Source organism: Protopterus annectens, chromosome 3.part1, assembly GCF_019279795.1.
Source record: "Protopterus annectens isolate FY-2018-M chromosome 3.part1, PAN1.0, whole genome shotgun sequence".
NCBI classification, from domain to species: Eukaryota; Metazoa; Chordata; order Ceratodontiformes; family Protopteridae; genus Protopterus; species Protopterus annectens.
Window position 1 is genome coordinate 1,450,719,406 of NC_056732.1, and position 18,322 is coordinate 1,450,737,727.

At 45.2% G+C, this 18,322-nt stretch overlaps 1 protein-coding gene across 1 annotated transcript in view; it reads right to left on the reverse strand.

Annotated features, from left to right (window-relative positions):
- Positions 1-18,322, reverse strand: part of SLC25A40 (solute carrier family 25 member 40) — a 1,199,913-nt gene that overhangs the window by 472,754 nt on the left and 708,837 nt on the right. The window contains exon 8 of the mRNA XM_044067526.1: positions 10,466-10,575. Within this exon, the coding sequence (XP_043923461.1) occupies positions 10,466-10,575 (110 nt within the window). The remainder of the gene's footprint in view (positions 1-10,465; positions 10,576-18,322) is intronic.

Sequence of the window (18,322 nt, forward strand, 5' to 3'; positions counted from 1 at the left end):
TTGTCCATCTGCATGGGTGTCATGAAGTTCACCACTTCTGTCTTAAGAAGCATGAAGTTGGCTTTGGAAAAATTCTTTACCATGGTTTCCTTAATGGGGGTGGGGGCAGGATGTGGATATCTAGGGTGATTAGCTTATGGTCGGATCTGATCAATGAGGAGCTGACTTCAGGTGTGGAACACTGGTCACTCATGTTGGTAATGACTAGGTCTAAGATATTGTTGCCTCTGGTGGGGGTGTGGCTAAGTTGATTTATAAATTCCAGAAAGCGTTGAGCGAAGGAGTTGGTACATGAGTAGTTTTCCCAGTTAATGGTGGGGTAGTTGAAATCGCCCATTATTAGGGTGTTTAGCTGAACCCTAACATCTTCCAGTAGATCAAGAAAAGAGGAGTGGGAATCCTGGGGTATGGTGGGAGACCTGTAGTAAGCAACAATTTGGATTGCAGTTTTGCAAAGAGTTAGCTGCACTTGGATAACCTCGGATGCATTATGCTGAGCAACTAGCCTGGCGGTGTGGATATCCTTAATGAATATGGACACAACTCCGCCTTTGTTGTTTCGGTCCAGGTTAGGTGGCCGAAAAGTGTGGTATGAATTATTGCCTGGTAATGCAGGGGTGCTCTCTGGAGCCTTGAACCAGGTCTCAGTCACTCCACAGATATAGATATTCTCCATTTTAAGGAGTGTCTCATGCATTTTGACATTTAGACTTCTAGCATTGAGTAGCATTACCCTCAGTTTTTGCTTGCCGGTTCCTGTTACAGTGGTGAATTTGTCATTTGAACCTTGCCTAAAAAAGGCACTATAGGGGCGGCAAGAGCCTTAGCCAATATCCAGAATCTCAGGGGTGACAGGTGCAGGCCATCTCTGGCAAAGCATCATTGTCTGTCAATCATGTCGTCCTAGGCAGACAGATACTTTATCCCCTTAGAATGACACCAGAAGCTTAGCCAATTGTTGAAGTCAATCATTTTATCCTTATACTGCGGTATCATTCTGGGCGATGACAGGATGCTATACAGGGCTAGGGTCATACCTGCCTAGGCTACAAGACTAGAGAGTTCTTCCATGTCTCTTTTCATGCAGTCCAGGGAGGTATGTCTCAGGTCATTCACACCAACATGGACAATAACAGAGTCATATTTGTTGTGGAGTGACCTGAGTGCGTGGGTTATGTGGTGGATCCTGGCAGCTGACAGCAACCTTCTCCTTGTTTAGCCTGGTGAGTGGGACATCAGTGTGCCGAATACAGAGTCACCTATGACTAGTGTGTTGGGTACGTTGTTTTGCCTTATGGGCTGTGGTTGAGTGGCACACTGAGTCTTTGGGCTGTGTGTGATTTGGGTTGTGCTGGGGGGGGGGGTGGAGGTTGCTTGTGCTTCAGCTTTGGAGGTCTCTGTTGCTTGAGCAGATTATTATTGAGGAAAGTTTATTTTAAAAATATAACGAGATGGATGGTAATGGAGGTCAGTAAAATTAACGCCTGACCTACGTTTTGGCTGGACACAATCAATTAAGCTGTGTCTTTAGCAAAGAAAGCTAAAAGTCTAATATGAATGCTTGAGTAGTTTATTTTAGTTTTTTTATCCACAAACCCTAGCCATGATCTCAAAGCCATTTTGTGTGGTATCACCCCATCTAAGAGGGGAGATTCCAGGTGCTGTAATTTGTGTTAGAAGCAGGTAAATTCAGCAGCACCATCTCAAAACCAGCAAACTTTGGCTGAGAAGAAACAAGAAGTTATGTACTCACCATAACGTTCGATGTATGTAGTCCATCTCGCCTCACATTCTTACCCGTGGGTTCGGAGCCGAATTTCAGCTACGACTCGGCCAAACTTTTCTAGCTCGAAGTCTTCTATTGGCTGGGCTAAGCAGGTATCCCATGCTGCAGTGCTCCATATCCCCAGATCTAGTTTGCTGTGAACACTCATTCATACCCCGTGCATAACAATATCCAGATAAAGAAGAATAAGCTAAAGTGAAGGGAACTCTGTAAATCAGACCTAACCTCCAAATCCTCCAGGAAGGGGGAAGGTGGGAGGGTACGTAAGAATATGAGGCGAGATGGACTACATACATCGAACGTTATGGTGAGTACATAACTTCTTGATGTTATGTAGTCCAATCTCGCCTACATTCTTACCCGTGGGACAGCGTCCCTAGCACCTACATCCTGGGAGGCTCACTGGAAGATACTCCTGAGTACTGTGGAACCAAAGGAAGACCTGCCCCTAGATACCACGTCCAACTTGTAATGAGTAACAAATGTGTGAGGAAAAGCCGGAGTAACTGCCACAAAAATATCATCCATAGACAATCTGGCTTGATAGGCTGTAGATGTAGATACAGCCTGAGTAGAGTGAGCCTTGACCGGAAACGGTAGGTCTTTCCCTCCTGCGGAATAAGCGAAAGAGATGCAACTGGAAATCCATCTGGATAGGGTGACTTAGTAGTCAGGGGACCCAATTTTGTTTTCCGAAAAGGAGACAAATAGTTGATCAGATTTTCGGAGATCTTTAGTTTGGTGTAGATAGAAACATAACTGTCTGTGCACATCCAATTGATGAAATTACCTTCTGCTTTGTTTGAAAAATGGAGAAAAAATACTGGCAACTCAATAGATTAAGATTAGATATGGATGCCACTTTAGGAAGAAAGGAAGGGTTTGTTCTAAGAGAAACCCTATCCTTATGAAAGATCAAGTATGGAGGTTTTATAGAAAGGGCTTGAATTTCTGAAACTCGCCTGGCTGAAGTGATAGCTATTAAAAAGGCAGTTTTCCAGGTCAAGAATTTAAAGTCGCAGGAAGCTGCAGGCTCAAAGGGTGGTGAAGTAAGGGCTTGCAGGACAAATTTTAGATCCCAGGGCATGATAGGTTCTGAGGACGGAGTAATAGAGTGCCCTTCAGGAAAGCCTTACAAAGTCTGTGAGCCATCAGACTAGGCTCATTAGCAACATGAAAGTTAGAAATCACTTCCAATTGAACTTTAATGGTAGCTGACGCTAAGCCCTGATGGAAAAGCATAGACAAAAACTCCAAGACTGAAGCAATTGGGGCTGTGTAAGGGTCAATTCCTTGGGTATGAGCCCAAATAGAAAACCTCTTCCATTTGCTAGAATAAATCTTCCTAGTAGAGGGCTTATGAGAGGAAGATAAAATATGAACTACCTCAGGTGAAAAGTGATAAAGCCTAATTAACGACGGAAGTGGAGTAGCCAAGCTGTCAACCAGAGGGTCCGCAGAGAGGGGTGGAACTGTCCCGACATGTGTGTCAGTAAATCTGGTTGTGGGTCCAGAATACAAGGCGTGTCCACAATGTAGGGGTGGAGAAAGGGGAACCAGACTTGAGGCCAGTGTGGAGCAATCAGAATCATTCTGCTTCCCAAGAACTGTGCTTTCTGAATCACTTTTGATAGCAAGGGAAATGGTGGGAAAGCATAAAGCAGACCGGGGGGCGAATCGTGAACTAGAGCGTCCCTGGGTGACTCCCCCCTGTGGGGGGAACAGCGTGAAGTAGCTGCGGCATTTGGCATTGAGGGGGCTGGCAAAAAGGTCACAGCAAGGCTGACCCCATCTGCTGAAGATCCGTTCTGCAACTAGACAATTCAGGGACCACTCGTAAGGCATCAGAATAGCTCTGCTTAGCCTGTCCGCTATCACGTTGGACTTCCCTGGGATGTGTGTTGCTACCAGAAACCGTTGGGAAGATACTGCCCACTGTCACACTCGCATGGCCTCTCTGCACAGGGGGTATGATCTGGTTCCCCCCTGTTTGTTCAGATACCACACCACTGACATGTTGTCAGAGTGTATTGCAATAGTCCCTACAGGTAGAAAGCTCTGAAGTGCAGCAACGCAAGTAGCACCGCCCTCATCTCTAGAACGTTGATATGCAAATGTATCTCGTGATCTTGCCATGTGCCTTGGACTGTCCTGCCGAGATAATGCCCCCCACCCCACCCCATTTGGGAGGCGTCTGTGGTCACTGTGGCAACCGGGGTTGGTGGAACGAAAGGTTTTCCCCTGTCCAGATTGCTGGTGGAAAGCCACCAACTGAGATCCTGTTTGCATCTGTCTGTGAGCAAAATAGGGTGGGAAAGAGGAAGTTTTTGGAGAGACCATTGAGCAAAGAGGAGCCATTGAAGGAGCCTCATGTGCAATCTCGCTAGAGGGACCAACATAATTGTTGCTGCCATAGTCCCCAGGAGTTGAAGAACCAATCTTACCTTCGCTTTTCTCAGGGGAAGCAGGGCGTGCACCTGTTGCTGTAAGGCTCTGATTCTTTCCTGCAGTAGAAAGGCTCGCATTTGAACGGTGTCTAACTCTGCACCTATAAAAATGACACGCTGTGAGGGCAACAAGGCAGATTTTTCCCAATTCAGTGTTATACCCAATTGTTGGCAGAGAGTGATGGTAGCATCCCTGGTTTGGATTAGTAGATGCCTGGTGGGGGCGGTAAGGAGCCAGTTACCCAGGTACGGAAACACTTGGAATCCTAGACGTCTCAAGTGAGCTGTCACCACCGCCATACACTTGAACACCCTGGGGGCTGTGGTTAGACCAAAGGGCAGGGCTCGAAACTGGAAATGACTGGCTCCCAGCCAGAAGCTTAGGTGATTCCTGGATGCTCTGTCCATTTTGACATGGTAGTAAGCATCCTTTAGGTCGATGGAGCACATCCATACGTCTTCTCCCAACAATGGGAGAATCGATTGTAGTGTGACCATACGGAACTTGGACTTTTGTACATAGTTGTTCAGTTTGCCGAGATCTAATATGGGTCTCAGGTCCCCTGTTCTTTTCGGCACCAAAAAGAATCTTGAGTAAGTCCCTAATCCGATCTGGTCTGAGGGGACATGCTGGATGGCTCCCTTTCCTAGCAGCTTTGAAACCTCTGAAGCTGCGTGATCTCTTTGACTGGGTGGAACGTCCGGGATTTTTTTGACTGGAGGTGGGTCTGACGAAAAGGGGATGACATAACCTCCGGAAATTATTCGTAATACCCATCGGTCCTGGATGATGCTTTGCCAGGCTTCCAGGTATAATGGCATTCGACCCCCGACTGGCTCCGGGAACGCACAGTCAGGCATCCCATCAGTAATGACGGTAGGGAGAGCCGCGAAAGGAACCGCGGTCTCCCGAATTGTGGGGGCCCCCTTTGCCTCTAGGGCAGCATCTCCCTGAATAACCTCCCCCTCCTCTGCCTCTGGAGGGGGACTCACCTTGTGCACATGGAAAAACCTCTGTGATTTTTTGAACCACATCTTCCCACCCCGCTGGGCCTTGGGGTAAGGCCTAGAGGGAAGGGGAAAATGGACCCCTACAGCAGACAGGGTATTTCCCTCTTGCTCGCACTTGGTGAGGGTGTCTTTCACTTCAGTTCCGAACAAGGAAGAACCATCAAAGGGGGTGTCAGTGAAAGAAGACTTGAAGGCCTCCGGGAAATGACAAAGGCGCAGCCAGGCTTGCCTTCTAAGGGCGACTCCTGAGCTTGCTGCCCGACTTGCTCCCTCAGCTGCATATGAAATGAGCCGCATGGAGGAGTTGACGATGGAATTGAGGGTACACACCTGGGCGTTAACCGTCTGGGCCACCGCCTCAGGCACGTTACCCGCAAGAGTGTCTCCTAACTCCTTGAGGAGATCTCTCTGGAGCCGAGTAAAATGAGACAGGTAGTTGAGCGACCGTAAGGTAAAGGTTACTTACTAGAGGGTACGCTTCCCGTACCGGTCCATGGTCCTAGACTCCTTGTTAGGAGGATGGACAGAGGAAGAAGTCTCTGCTACTTCCTTCTGAGTGGCCGCCGCCACCACCATAGCATCCACAGGGACTCCTTTGGACAAAAACTCCTTACCCGGGGGAGCAGAAAGAAATTTATTGGGTCTCCAAGGTACGGGTTCCACAGAATCAGGGTTCTCCCACACCCTCCGACAGATCAAATCCAAGAGCTCGTCGAAGGGTGGGGACACCCAGGAGGCGGAGGGCTGAGCACCAGAGGCCTTCAGGAAGACTGACTCCTCCTCGGGGGGGGGGGGGGCTTTGGACAGCCAGTCACCTCTTTGTTTCAATATCTCCAGGATGTTGGAGAAAGAAACATTGTCAGAGGATGACTTGGGGGACCCCTCCGATTCCTTGAGGTCAGTATCTGAGGTGAGAGACTCATCCTGGGAGTCTGTGTGCTTCCTCTTGCATGTTTTCTTTCTAGGGGGCTCCTCAGGCAAAAACTCAGAGAGGCCCTCAGAAATTTGGGGACCACTCGTGGGGGTATCCCTAGGCCTTGGGGCTGCACTGTCTACAGATAGGTGGTGATCAGAGACTCTCACCGGAGTGGTAGGGGATAGAATGACCGACCCACATGATGTAGCTGAAGATCTGGCCAGTGCACTCCACATGGCTTCAAAGGCTGGCCCCCCTGAGTCCAAGGACTGGCCAACCTCCGAGACCATGACAGGAGTCGGGGTTCCAAGAGCTGAGGCACCGAGTGGGAGACTAGGAACCGAAAAGTGTCCAGAGGTGTCCCCCTCGGGCCTGACTGAAGAATCCCGAGTCCCGAACCCCATGGATGGCGCCGACGGGGTCGGAGCTGATGTCGGCACCGATAAGCCCGGAGGGGCCATTGGAGCCGACCTAGGAACATCACATAGAGCGGAGCATTCTGGCTCCGAAGGCAGAGACGCGCTCGGAAGAATAATCGAAGCAGGTATCGGGACTGGGACGGAGCCGAGAACAATTTAGCGAAAACCAGTGACTGAAGGAGCCTCTGCACAACCCTATCGACATCCACATCTGAAAGTGTCCTGGAGGATTTGGAGGACAGGGAGGGAGCTCAGGATCTCCTCTCAGGTGACACTGGTCTAGTACTGGGCGATCGGCTCCAAAGAGGTTCCAATATAATTGGAGCCGACGCCGGTTCCATCAACACTGACACTTCCTGCAGACCCGAGGACAGTGGAGCCGAGGAGGTCGAAGCTAGCTTCATTACTTTCTCTGATGGCTCCGAGGACACTGAAGGAGCCAGAGATCTCTTTTTCAATTTTGTGGACTTAGATTTTGAACTGGAAGTAGAATCCATGGCCTCTTCGAACGAGGGTTTCAAGAGTCCCTTAAGAATTAACTTATTCTTTCTGTCTTGGAGCACCCTGGGAATAAAAGTGTGGCAGAAGCTGCAGGACTCATGCAGGTGGATTGCTCCCAGACAATAAACACATACTGAATGTCCATCAGTGATGGACATCTTGTAACCACACTTAGAGCACTTTTAAAAACCTGAAGGTTTGTGCTCCTTGGAATCTTTGGACATCTTGAAATATGACCACAAAAAACCAATACTACTAGCAAGTAACTGCCTGACTGGAAAAAAACAACTACAGTCACACAAAAAATGCTAAGCACGGGAACAAAAACTTTTCACAACAGCAACACACACAATCCTCAGAAGGACAAACCCTAAGACGACTAGGGCTACAAACCTCTAACTAAAACAGTTTTAGACCAACTCGCCAACAGAACAAAACAGACACTAAAACCTCTAACTTAGATGGTTTTAGATTGCAAAAGACGAACAGGGGGACAAGAAAGGGGACGGACTAGGTCCTCGAACTGAAATGGGCCTAGCCCGTTGGAACAGCTAGTCGGACACCACAAAGACAATCACACTACAGATAATAACCAAAAACACCAAATAGAAATAGCTATTAAAACAGCTTTTTGTTTATAGCAAGTTCTCTCAAGAAGAAGAAGAAAAAAGGTACTTAGCCACAGCCAAGAGCAAGACCATGTCCGAGCTACACGAGCAGCAAACGAGATCTGGGGATATGGAGCAATGCAGCATGGGATACCTGCTTAGCCCAGCCAATAGAAGACTTCGAGCTAGAAAAGTTTGGCCTAGTCGAAGCAGATATTCAGCTCCGAACCCACAGGTAAGAATGTAGGTGAGACTGGACTACATAACATCTGCAGTTCAGAAAGGCTGGGGACCCAGACACAATTTTAATCAGACTACTTGATTTACCAAATGCTGAAAGTCAATACAACACAGAACATCAAAGTATAAGCCAAATTGTTGCATACTTACAGAAGATGAGAGACTACAGCCAGTGGATGAGACCAAATGAACAAGAAAAATGTCCATGTACAAGTAACGCCCTGTAACTACTCTTTAGAATAATACCCTTCCTAGAAACATGCAAAATAATGCCAGAAGAATCAGTGGCCAGTTCTCAAACAGTGATACTGCTGGGTGGGAGGGAGCAATACAAACTGTGCCAGGAAAGTCAATCTTATTTTATTTGTTGGCACATTTGCTGGGAGTCTGCTGCAGGTGTCTCCTCTGTGCTATATCAAGGGCCTTAGGGATGCAATGTCAGGATCAGAACTCTACAAGAGTCTATAAAGGAAAGGTTTCACATTCCTGTGGCCAGTCTTCAAATGTTCTGATATTACTAATTGACCAGAACAAGCTGTGTCTGGAAACTAAATCCTGCCCAAGCCATTTACAAGTATGCTGGAGACCACCACAGGTTCCCTTTTCCTCTTCTGCCGTGAACCTTAAGGGTCCAGTGGCAATACTGTGGCACTTAAGATAAGGCTTACAGTTCATATGTCCTGTCCTGCTACATGGTGATATTACTGATGTGCTGCTTGCACTACCACTGTAGGTCCTAGCTGACAAACTGACAACTGCAAGAACACTTAAGGGTTCAAGTTTCTTTGGTGCTGAGTTGGGAAACTTTCCTATGAGACACACTAGGACTGAGATTCAAACTGAACCAAACAAGAACTGTTAAGCATGGTACAGGGAGCTTTATCCCAGAATTATGGTGTTATGACATACACAGCTAGAAGGTGTACATACTCCTCACAGCAGGTTGCAAGACACAAAAGAACTGAGTCAAGGACAATGCAAACAAGGAGGAGTTCTCAACTGGTATGAATTACATATGCCCTCCGGAAGTAAAATCAGTGGCTTCAAATAAAAAACATGGCTACAGAGCAGTAATTACTACAAAATAATGATCTCATCCTCTGCTAAGAAGTGAATATAATACTCTAGACTAAAGCAGCTAGGTATCTTTCATTACCCTTTTTGCTCAATTTTGTGCCCCAAGACTACTGATAATTTGATGCTCATTCATTCCCTAAAAGGGAGAGAAACCATTCACAACTTGGCTTTCACCCCAGCTGCTCTTGGGAGACATTTACTGCAAACCTAACTTTCATCACACATGCCTTGTAAAGTGTTCAGGGAATGAGCATGCAATATGGGAGTGAAGCAGACACACCCATCACTCAAGTGGGTGATGTATCACTTAACAGCTCAGATCCTCCTTGTAAGGATGCCTCTGAGCTCTTCTAGGGACTCAACAAAGGTACATGCAACCCCAAGACATTCCTTCTTTCCGTCACAGTGCAGAGGTGAACAGGTGACACCTCATCATTCCTCTCCCTTCTTGGCTGGTTCATCTGCTGCCCAGGTCACTAACTGAATATGGGTCATCAGGCTCACAAGTCAGAGCTCCATGCCACTATGCCAAAGAGTTGACTATTTTCATTACTTTTTACTTCAACTATTAACCTCATTCATCAAGCAGTTTGTTATAACAAATAAAAAAGTTTATTAAAGTAAAAAGATGAATATGTTTTTCAAGTTTAACCAGACATTCCCTACATCTCTAGCACAAAACTATAGAGATAAAAAACAAGGTTATTTTTTGTAATAACTCAATATGTGAAGAATTTGGTAACTGACTATTTGTACATTTTAGTGTTTTTTTTTTGCATTTCTTTTTGTCCCCTGAAGCTGACCATCAGCAGAACACAGTGCAGCTCCTCATTCACTGGGTCTGCCTACCCTAGACTTACTCTGACAAGGATTGGGGTAGGTGAGGAGTTTTAATACATCCCTGGTCTGCATTATACTCCTTATGAGGTGTTTTCCTGCTTTTTATTCCACATTCACTACTGCATCCTGTGAGTGGGATACGTAATGGATGGACTGCACCAATTTACTCTTCACTTCTGCAAGGAGGTGATTTCAACAAACTACCCTGGCTACCTACAGACACACTTATGTGGTTGATTCCCAAGCCTCTGCCAGGGAAATCTAACCACATAATGTGTCCCCAAAACTTGCATCCTTCCCTCCTTTGTTTCCCGGGATGGGCAACTCCATGCTTCACTGCTAGCACCTCAGAAGCTCAAACTGCTAATCAACTCTGGGTTACTTACACTGGAGTTTTATCCCTCTATGCCACTTTGCTGGCTCATTTGTGAAGCAGCCACAATAAATAATAGTTCTACAACAAAGTAGATGCAGTTTTGACAGCAACATACATGCCTTACAACATCCTGTTTGTTAATATAAATCAAATTTTGAAAGTAGAAACAAATAACCTTCCTGTCCAAACTCCAAAGTCATTGAAATATATCTTTATTTTTATTGCAGTTTGTTTGTGAACTTACAGAGCCCGAAAGTGCACCTGCAGTAAAACTGATGAGGAAGGTTGGCTCACTTGTACTGTAAGTCTTGCACAGCCACTTCTTTATCTGTTCATAGTTGTACCAGTACATTGCTAAAGACGGACAACAAAGAGAGAAAAAAGATGTAACAATCAAGATGCACTATAAGGCTGCAGGTGGAAATAAGACTTTCTGGGTGTAGTCATTAAGTGCTTTTATATCCATTCATCCATCCATAACCCCTTTGTCCCATTTTTACACACGGGGTTGGGGTGTCACCAACAGTGACAATCATTTGGAGTCAAGATCTACACCGCCAGGTGCATATATAAAATAAAACATATATATGCGTGTGTACACACACACACAAAGTCTGCAAAAACATGTATGTATACTTACTTACACTGTCCTAACTAATGTGACCCATTTTAAAAACAGCAATTCACAGGACATGCCGGCTGTAAAAAGCATATCATTATCACACTCTTAAATATTCATTTACAGAAACTATGGAAATGTATATCCTGTTGTATATTTTCAATCTATGACATATAGTAATGTTAATAGTCTTTGGTCTGCTCTATTTTATAACTCATGTAAGCTTATAATCTACATCATATTGTAACCTTGATTTTTATGGAGCTTTTCTCCCCAGGACTCCATTGAAAATGGGTTCACTTTGGCCCAATGGACTATCCTGGTAAACCAACTGCAAATAAATAAATAAATAAATATACCAATATCAATAAGTGTAACATATTAGTTTTAACATACTATCAGGATGTAATGAATCTGTTATAAAGGACCCCAAGTTTGGCTGTTAAAAGCTTGCAAATATGACCCAGAAAGGATAATATCCCCTGTAATACTGCACTTCAACATTGCAATGATTTACAAAGACGTATTTATAATAACTTCATTAAAACATACCAAATGTCGGCAGAGAATCTTGTCACGATTAAGGGGCCACTGGATATGGAAAAAAAATGAAGACGATTGGAATGAGCATAGATGAGAGAGGAGTCAATTTAGGTGATCCCAGTTGTAAGAAGCACATGATACTTGGGTAGCCAACGCTTTTTAAAGGGTACTTGAAAAGATGGCAAGAAAGGTTATTCTCTGCAAGTAGGAACTGAGTTCCAGAATATAGTGGCTTTACTGGTCACAGCTTTGCTCCCACTGTAGAGAGCAAGTTGAGAGATGGTAAGAATATGAAATTCAGTGACAAAGCACAGCTGGTATATAACAGGCACAGAGTTATATTGGCATAATGGGAAATGGCCACACTTACTGCTCCCAAGATAATCTGTTTTTATGTATTTATGCAAAGGTGAAAGCCTATTAATAAATACAAAAAAGCAGTCCCAAAGATATTAAAAGAGAAATACAGGCAAAGGCATACAAATATGGAATTTTTCACAATACAAAAAATAAGATCACAAAGAGGGAACATAGAACAAAAGATTAGAAAAGTAGAAGTTAAAAAATAGAAGCTAAAGTTATGGAATTCCTGCAAAGTGAAGGCTTTGGTGTAGAAAATCTAACTCCGATAACATCACAGCAGGATAGAGCAATGGATGCCCAAATTAAGGGGGAACAAGTGGAGAAGGAAACATCTGATCAGTTGCCATATGAAGATACTTTAGAGCTTTCCAAAGGAAATCACTACAAAAATTCAGTTGTATTTGCACAGCAAGGGAAGAGCAGAAAATTGTGGCAACTTTGACGCAGTCAATGTTGTGGAGTGATAGGCCAGTGAGTTCCCATTTGAAAAAGCGATGGATGACAGGATGAAAATGAAGAGAATTTGGCACAGGAAGATGCTCTGGAAAGTACAGTTTTGTACCTATCATAAATGTAGATGTCCGATAGGAATGCATCTGCAGTCATTACAAATGGGTTGTCCTGTCGTCAGGCAGCCCTTCGGTCGGCCGCATTCCAAAGTCTGGGTCTGGCCTCGGCTGGTGTCGCACTTCACCCGACGTCATAGCTGCAGTTATTCGGGTATAAAGGCATCAGCCGACACCATTTTCCTCAGTGTTTCTTGCCCCAGATGCCAGGTGCCCTCTTGGAAGGCTAAATTTGGATAAATGCCAATGATTCCAAATAGTAGAGAGCAAACACAAAAAATAAGCATGTATGTACATATATACAAACAAATACACCATAATAGATCCCCCCAAGCTAGCTGAAGGCTGGCAAATACCCTAGGAGTACCTCAGAGGGGAAGGTGGGTGGGTAATCCTGACTGCAGATGCATTCCTATCGGACATCTACATTTATGGTAGGTACAAAACTGTACTATGTCCTTCAAGGATGCATCTGCAGTCATTACAAATGGGTAGAATACCATAGCTAAACAAGGGGAGGAGGAAAGAGTAGAGATTATGGTGTAGCTAGGATCCCTTGCAAAACAGCAGTGGCAAAACCTGCTCGGGATCTAGAGTATAAAGGTAAATTGTAATGCTTGGCAAATGTATGCACGGAGGTCCAAGTAGCAGCCTCTATAATGTCCTTGGTAGCCGCTCCTCGTAAGAAAGCTGTGGTAGTGGCTGTAGCCCTTGTGGAGTGAGGCCTGATGTTCTCTGGGGTTTTCTTTCCATGGTAGGAGTAACAAAATCTAATGCAATTTCCTATCCATTTGGAGATTGTCTGTTTTGAAATTGGTTTTCCTTCCTTTCCTGTGGCATATGCTACCAGAAGCTGGTCAGTTTTTCTATTGGACTTAGTCCTGTCCAGGTAGTAGCGTAACTGTCTGTGTACATCCAAGGTATGCAAAAGTCTTTCTCCCTGTTCTGTGGGTTTGGGAAGAATGTAGGTAGGTGGATAGCCTGATTTAATGACACTCTGGATACCACCTTAGGCATAAATGTAGGATTTGTTCTCATGGACACTCTATCTTGATGGAAGATCAGGAAGGGTTGCACTGCCATTAATGCCTGTAGTTCAGAGACCCTTCTTGCTGAAGTTATTGCCAGCAGGAAAGCAGTCTTCCAGGATAAGTATTGTAATTCTGCTGTTGCTGCTGGCTCGAAAGGAGGAAGTGTCAATTTTTCTAGCACAAAGTTCAAGTCCCATGCTGGCAATGGTGGTTTCCTGGGAGGTTTTACATTTTTAATTCCTCTCAGAAACTGTCTGAGCAGGGGATGAGAGAAGACAGGAGGATCCAAGCTGTATTGTGCTGAAATAGCTGATGCATGTATCTTGATGGAAGAATAGGACAGACCTGTGTGGAAGAGCTCAGCCAAGTACTCTAGGATGTTGGCCATGTTTACCAGAGTCACATCTTCTCCCTTTGCAGTACTCCAAATGAGATATCTTTTCCATTTTGCTGCATAATTCTTTCTTGTTGAAGGTCTGCGAGCCTCCAGGATTATGTCTTTAACCCTTTGGGATAAATTTGGGTTATTTTCTGTTATGTAATGTTCCAGGCAGTTAGCTGCAGAGTTTTCAGGTTTGGATGCAGGATGTTGTAGTTGTTCTGTGTTAACAGTAATGGGATTAGGGGTAGTGTCCATATTTGTTCCCGAGACATGCTCCTCAGCAATGGGTACCAATGTTGTCTTGGCCAGTCTGGAGCTATCAGGATGATCCTTGGACGGTCCTCTTTGATCTTCAGAAGCACTTTGTGCATCAAAGGAAGTGGTGGAAATGCGTATGCTGTCAGGTTTTTCCAACTGAAAGATAGGGAGTCCACCTTCCAAGCAAGTGGGTGGTACGTCCTTGTGCAGAATTTCTTTAGCTGGTGATTGAATGGGGATGCAAACAAGTCTATTTGTGGTAATCCCCATTCCCTTGTGACGGCTTTGAAGATGTCCGGATGAAGCATCCATTCGTGGGCATCTGTGGATGTTCTGCTTAATATGTCTGCTAGAATGTTTTCTTTTCCCGGTACAAAAATTGCTTGTAACTGAATGTTGTAGCTCAGGGCCACATCCCATAGGTCCAGTGCCAGCCGGCTTAGAGGATATGAATGGGTACCTCCCTGCTTGTTGATGTACCACATAACTGTGGTGTTGTCTGTCCTTATCATCAACTGACCTTCTTGGAGAAATGGTCTGAATGACTGGATTGCCAATTTTACTGCCAGCATTTCCTTTAGATTTATGTGTAGGCGCAGCTGGTCTTGAGTCCATAAGCCTTGTATGCACTTGCCCAGCATGTGTGCCCCCCAACCGAGGTCTGAGGCATCTGTCGTGATGGTTTGGCTTGGTTGGCTGTTGCAGAAGGGCAATCCTGCGTTTGACTGTCAGGCCTGAGCCCACCATAGGAACTCTTGTTTCAGGCATGGGATTATTGGGATTTTGGTTTCTAGGCTGTGCTTGTGTTGGGACCACAAATTCCTTAGGTACCACTGTAGCTTTCTCATATGCAGTCTGGCATGAGGGACCAGAATTATGCAGGATGCCATGAAGCCTAGAGCTTGCAGTACTTTTCTTGCAGTTAGGTGGTTCTGCTTTGTTAATGCCAAGAAGTAGAGAGGTAGTTGCTCTTTCTTTTCTGCAGTTAGGAATGCCATTTGTTTTGATGTGTCCAGCTCTGCACCCAGAAAGGTTATTCTTTGGGATGGAATCAGCCTTGACTTTTTTATATTGACTGTATATCCCAAGGCTTGCAGCAGGTAAATGACTCTTTGTAAGTCTTCTGCTAGCTTGCTTTTATTGTCCGCTTGTATCAGGCAGTCGTCCAGGTAGGGATAAATTTGGATTCCCTGAAGTCTGCAATGAGCAATTACTGATGCCAGGCATTTCGTGAACACTCTGGGCGCAGTAGATAAGCCAAAGGGCAATGCTGAAAATTGATAATGCTCTGATCCTGCACGAAATCTGAGGTATCTTCTGCAAATTGGTCTTATGGGGACGTGCAGGTATGCCTCCTTGAGATCTAGAGTTACCAGCCAAGACTCCTTGCCCAGCATGGGAAGAAGCTGCTGTAGGGTCAGCATTTTGAATTTTGGAACAATAAGGAATGTGTTTAAAGCGGACAGGTGTAGAATGGGTCTCCATTTGTTTTCTTTTCTTGGTACCAGGAAGAGTCTGGAGTAAAATCCCTTTCCTTGCTCCATAGACGGTACCTTTTCCGCAGCTCTCATTCTTAATAGCTGAGATATTTGTTTTAGAGCTTCTGTCCTTTGAGTAGGTGGTAGGTTTGGCATTCCTCTCTTCCCTGGTAGAGTATGGAAATGGAACCTGTAACCTTGGTCTATAGTTTGCAAAATCCATTTTTCCCTTGTGATGCAATGCCAGTTTTTTGAAAATAAGGTTAATTTTCCGCCTAAGGGTGCTTCTAGTTGTTCCCTGGTAGGCGGTGCCACTGTCAAGTCACTGTGATTGAGGTGTTGTAGTGGTGGTGGCTGCGTCCGTGCCTCGCTGGTTGTTACCTTGCCATTGGCGTCCCCTGTAGGCACCCCTGGATTGGTTTCTGCCTCTTGAGCGCCTATTCCTGCCTCTCTGAGCCTTTGAGGAGTCCGGAAAGGACCAATTCTTGGAGGGCCAGTTCCTGCTAAACCTTGGAGGTTGAACCTGTAAGAAATCTTTCATCGTTTGTACAGATTTCGCCTTCTCTTCCATCTTTTTTAGTACCTGCTGAGCAGGGGAACCAAATAAATTGACCTTGTCCATGGGTGCATCCAAAAGCTTTGATTTGACATGGTCTGGTAATGCCTGTTCTTTCAACCATGCATGTCTCCTGATAACTGTGCCAGTCATGGCTGATCTAAAGGAAGCCTCCAGTGCATCATAGCCACATTTTAAAGAATGGTTACTAACCTGATGTATGTTATGTACCATTTCCTGAACATATTTTTTATCTAAAGATTCTTCAGAGGAAAGCTTTTTAGTTAACTGGTCAAGCATAAACTCTTGATATTGAATCATAAGAAATTGGCAGTTCAAAGCCCTAGCTGACAAGGTAGCAGAAGTGTAAACTTTTTTACCCCATCTCTCTAAGGACCTGGATTCCCTTTCAGAGGTGAGGGGTTTTAGTAGAAGTAGCAGCTACAGCTTTAGGGCCCTGGGCGATAGTCTCTGGATCTGCAAAAGGAGCCTTGTATAAATGGTGATGAGTGTCCGGGACCCTGTAGAACCTATCGGGCTTAGCAGGAGCCGGAGGTAATGAATCAGGAGCAGTGCAAGCATCATTAAATGCATCATCTACAACAGAAAGAACTGGAGGTATAGCTAAGGGCCTATGTTGTGGCAAATGTAGAAAGGTTCTAAGCCTTTTTCTGGAGTCTGAGAAATCTTGGCCCTGCCACTGAAATTGTTCCCTCATAGCATGCAAGGTTTCCCCAAAGGAAAATTCCTCAGGTGGAGAGGCTGAAGGAATGGACTCTTCCGCATCAGAGTCTTCGTAAGGAGAATAAGAAGCATCAGGAAGGTCTGTATGTTCTGATTCATCAGAGGAACCATCAGTGGATACTGGTTCAGGGGGCTCTGCTCTAGGTCTCTTTTCTGGAGGTGGGAGAGGACCTGTCTGGATGAGGCTGGGATCCACGAATTAAAGAAATTAAATCCTCAGCCAAAGAAAGCATATGAGAGCTAGTGCTGGGCCTGTGTGAGGGGGGTTTGGCAGGCACAGTTTTTGAAGCTTTGGCTGCTTTAGCCCTGGCAAAGGCCTTAATAGACATGGCTGCAGGAGGCCTAGCAGCTCCACGTGCAGGGGTTGAAATATCCAGGGGAATTGTGTCTGATAATTCCTGAGAAACCGCAACAGAAGGCTGGATTTCAGAAGCTGATTCTACCAGGTTAGAGGAGGCCTCGGTAGAAGGCATGTAATTGGACCATCCTAAAAACTCTACCCTTAGATGAGAGTGTGTCATACTTTAACGACACTTTCCTCAAGATACTTGACGCTCACGCTCCTCAGCGACTTACTAGAACTAAGGAACGTATCGCACCTTGGCTAACAAAAGATACTAAAACCAAAATTAAACTCCGAGACCAGGCCTGGAACAAATGGAGAACTACTAAAACCCCCCTAGATCGCATTAAGTTTGTACAGCTTAGAAACTCAACCAAAGCAGCCGTTATGTGGGATAAAAAACAATATTTCTGTCACCTCCAAGACAAACACCAGCATAATCCTAAAAAATTCTGGGCTGGATTTAATCATCTCCTTCATCCAGGTAAATCTACCACCCCCACCCCGGAGAAACTCATGGGCAAAGATCCAGGTGATATAGCCAACACTTTTAATTCTTTTTTTACCGAGACCATCCAGTCCCTCGCCAGTCAGCTTACTACTTCTCCCTCGGCTGTAACCTTAACTAAAGACCCAACTCAACCCTCCTTTAACCTACAACCAACATCCACCTCCTACATTCGAACCCTCTTGAAAAAACTCAAACCAACCACCTTAGCGGCTGACTTACTCCCAGCAAATTACTTACAAATAGCATCTGACGCCATAGCCTACCCTGTTTCAATCTTGATCAACCGGACCATCTCTGAAGCTTCTATTCCCTCAATCTGGAAAATCTCTTATATTATCCCTCTCCATAAAGGAGGGTCCTCCACTGACACATCTAACTACAGACCCATAGCTATACTGTCTCCTCTAGCCAAAATCATGGAACGCTGCGTTCACAAGCAACTCATTACCCATCTTACTCGAAACAACCTCCTGTCTAACACCCAGCATGGCTTCCGCCCCCACCATAGCACAACCACTGCTCTCCTCTCCTTTGTTGACTCAGTCAACCACAACCGCAATAATAAATTAATATCCTCTGCGCTCTTTCTCGACCTTTCGAAAGCCTTCGACATGGTCAATCACCAACAGTTGCTCCACACACTGGAAACCTATCATCTTAGCAAATCAACCATAAGGTGGTTTAACGCCCATCTCTCTTGTAGAAAA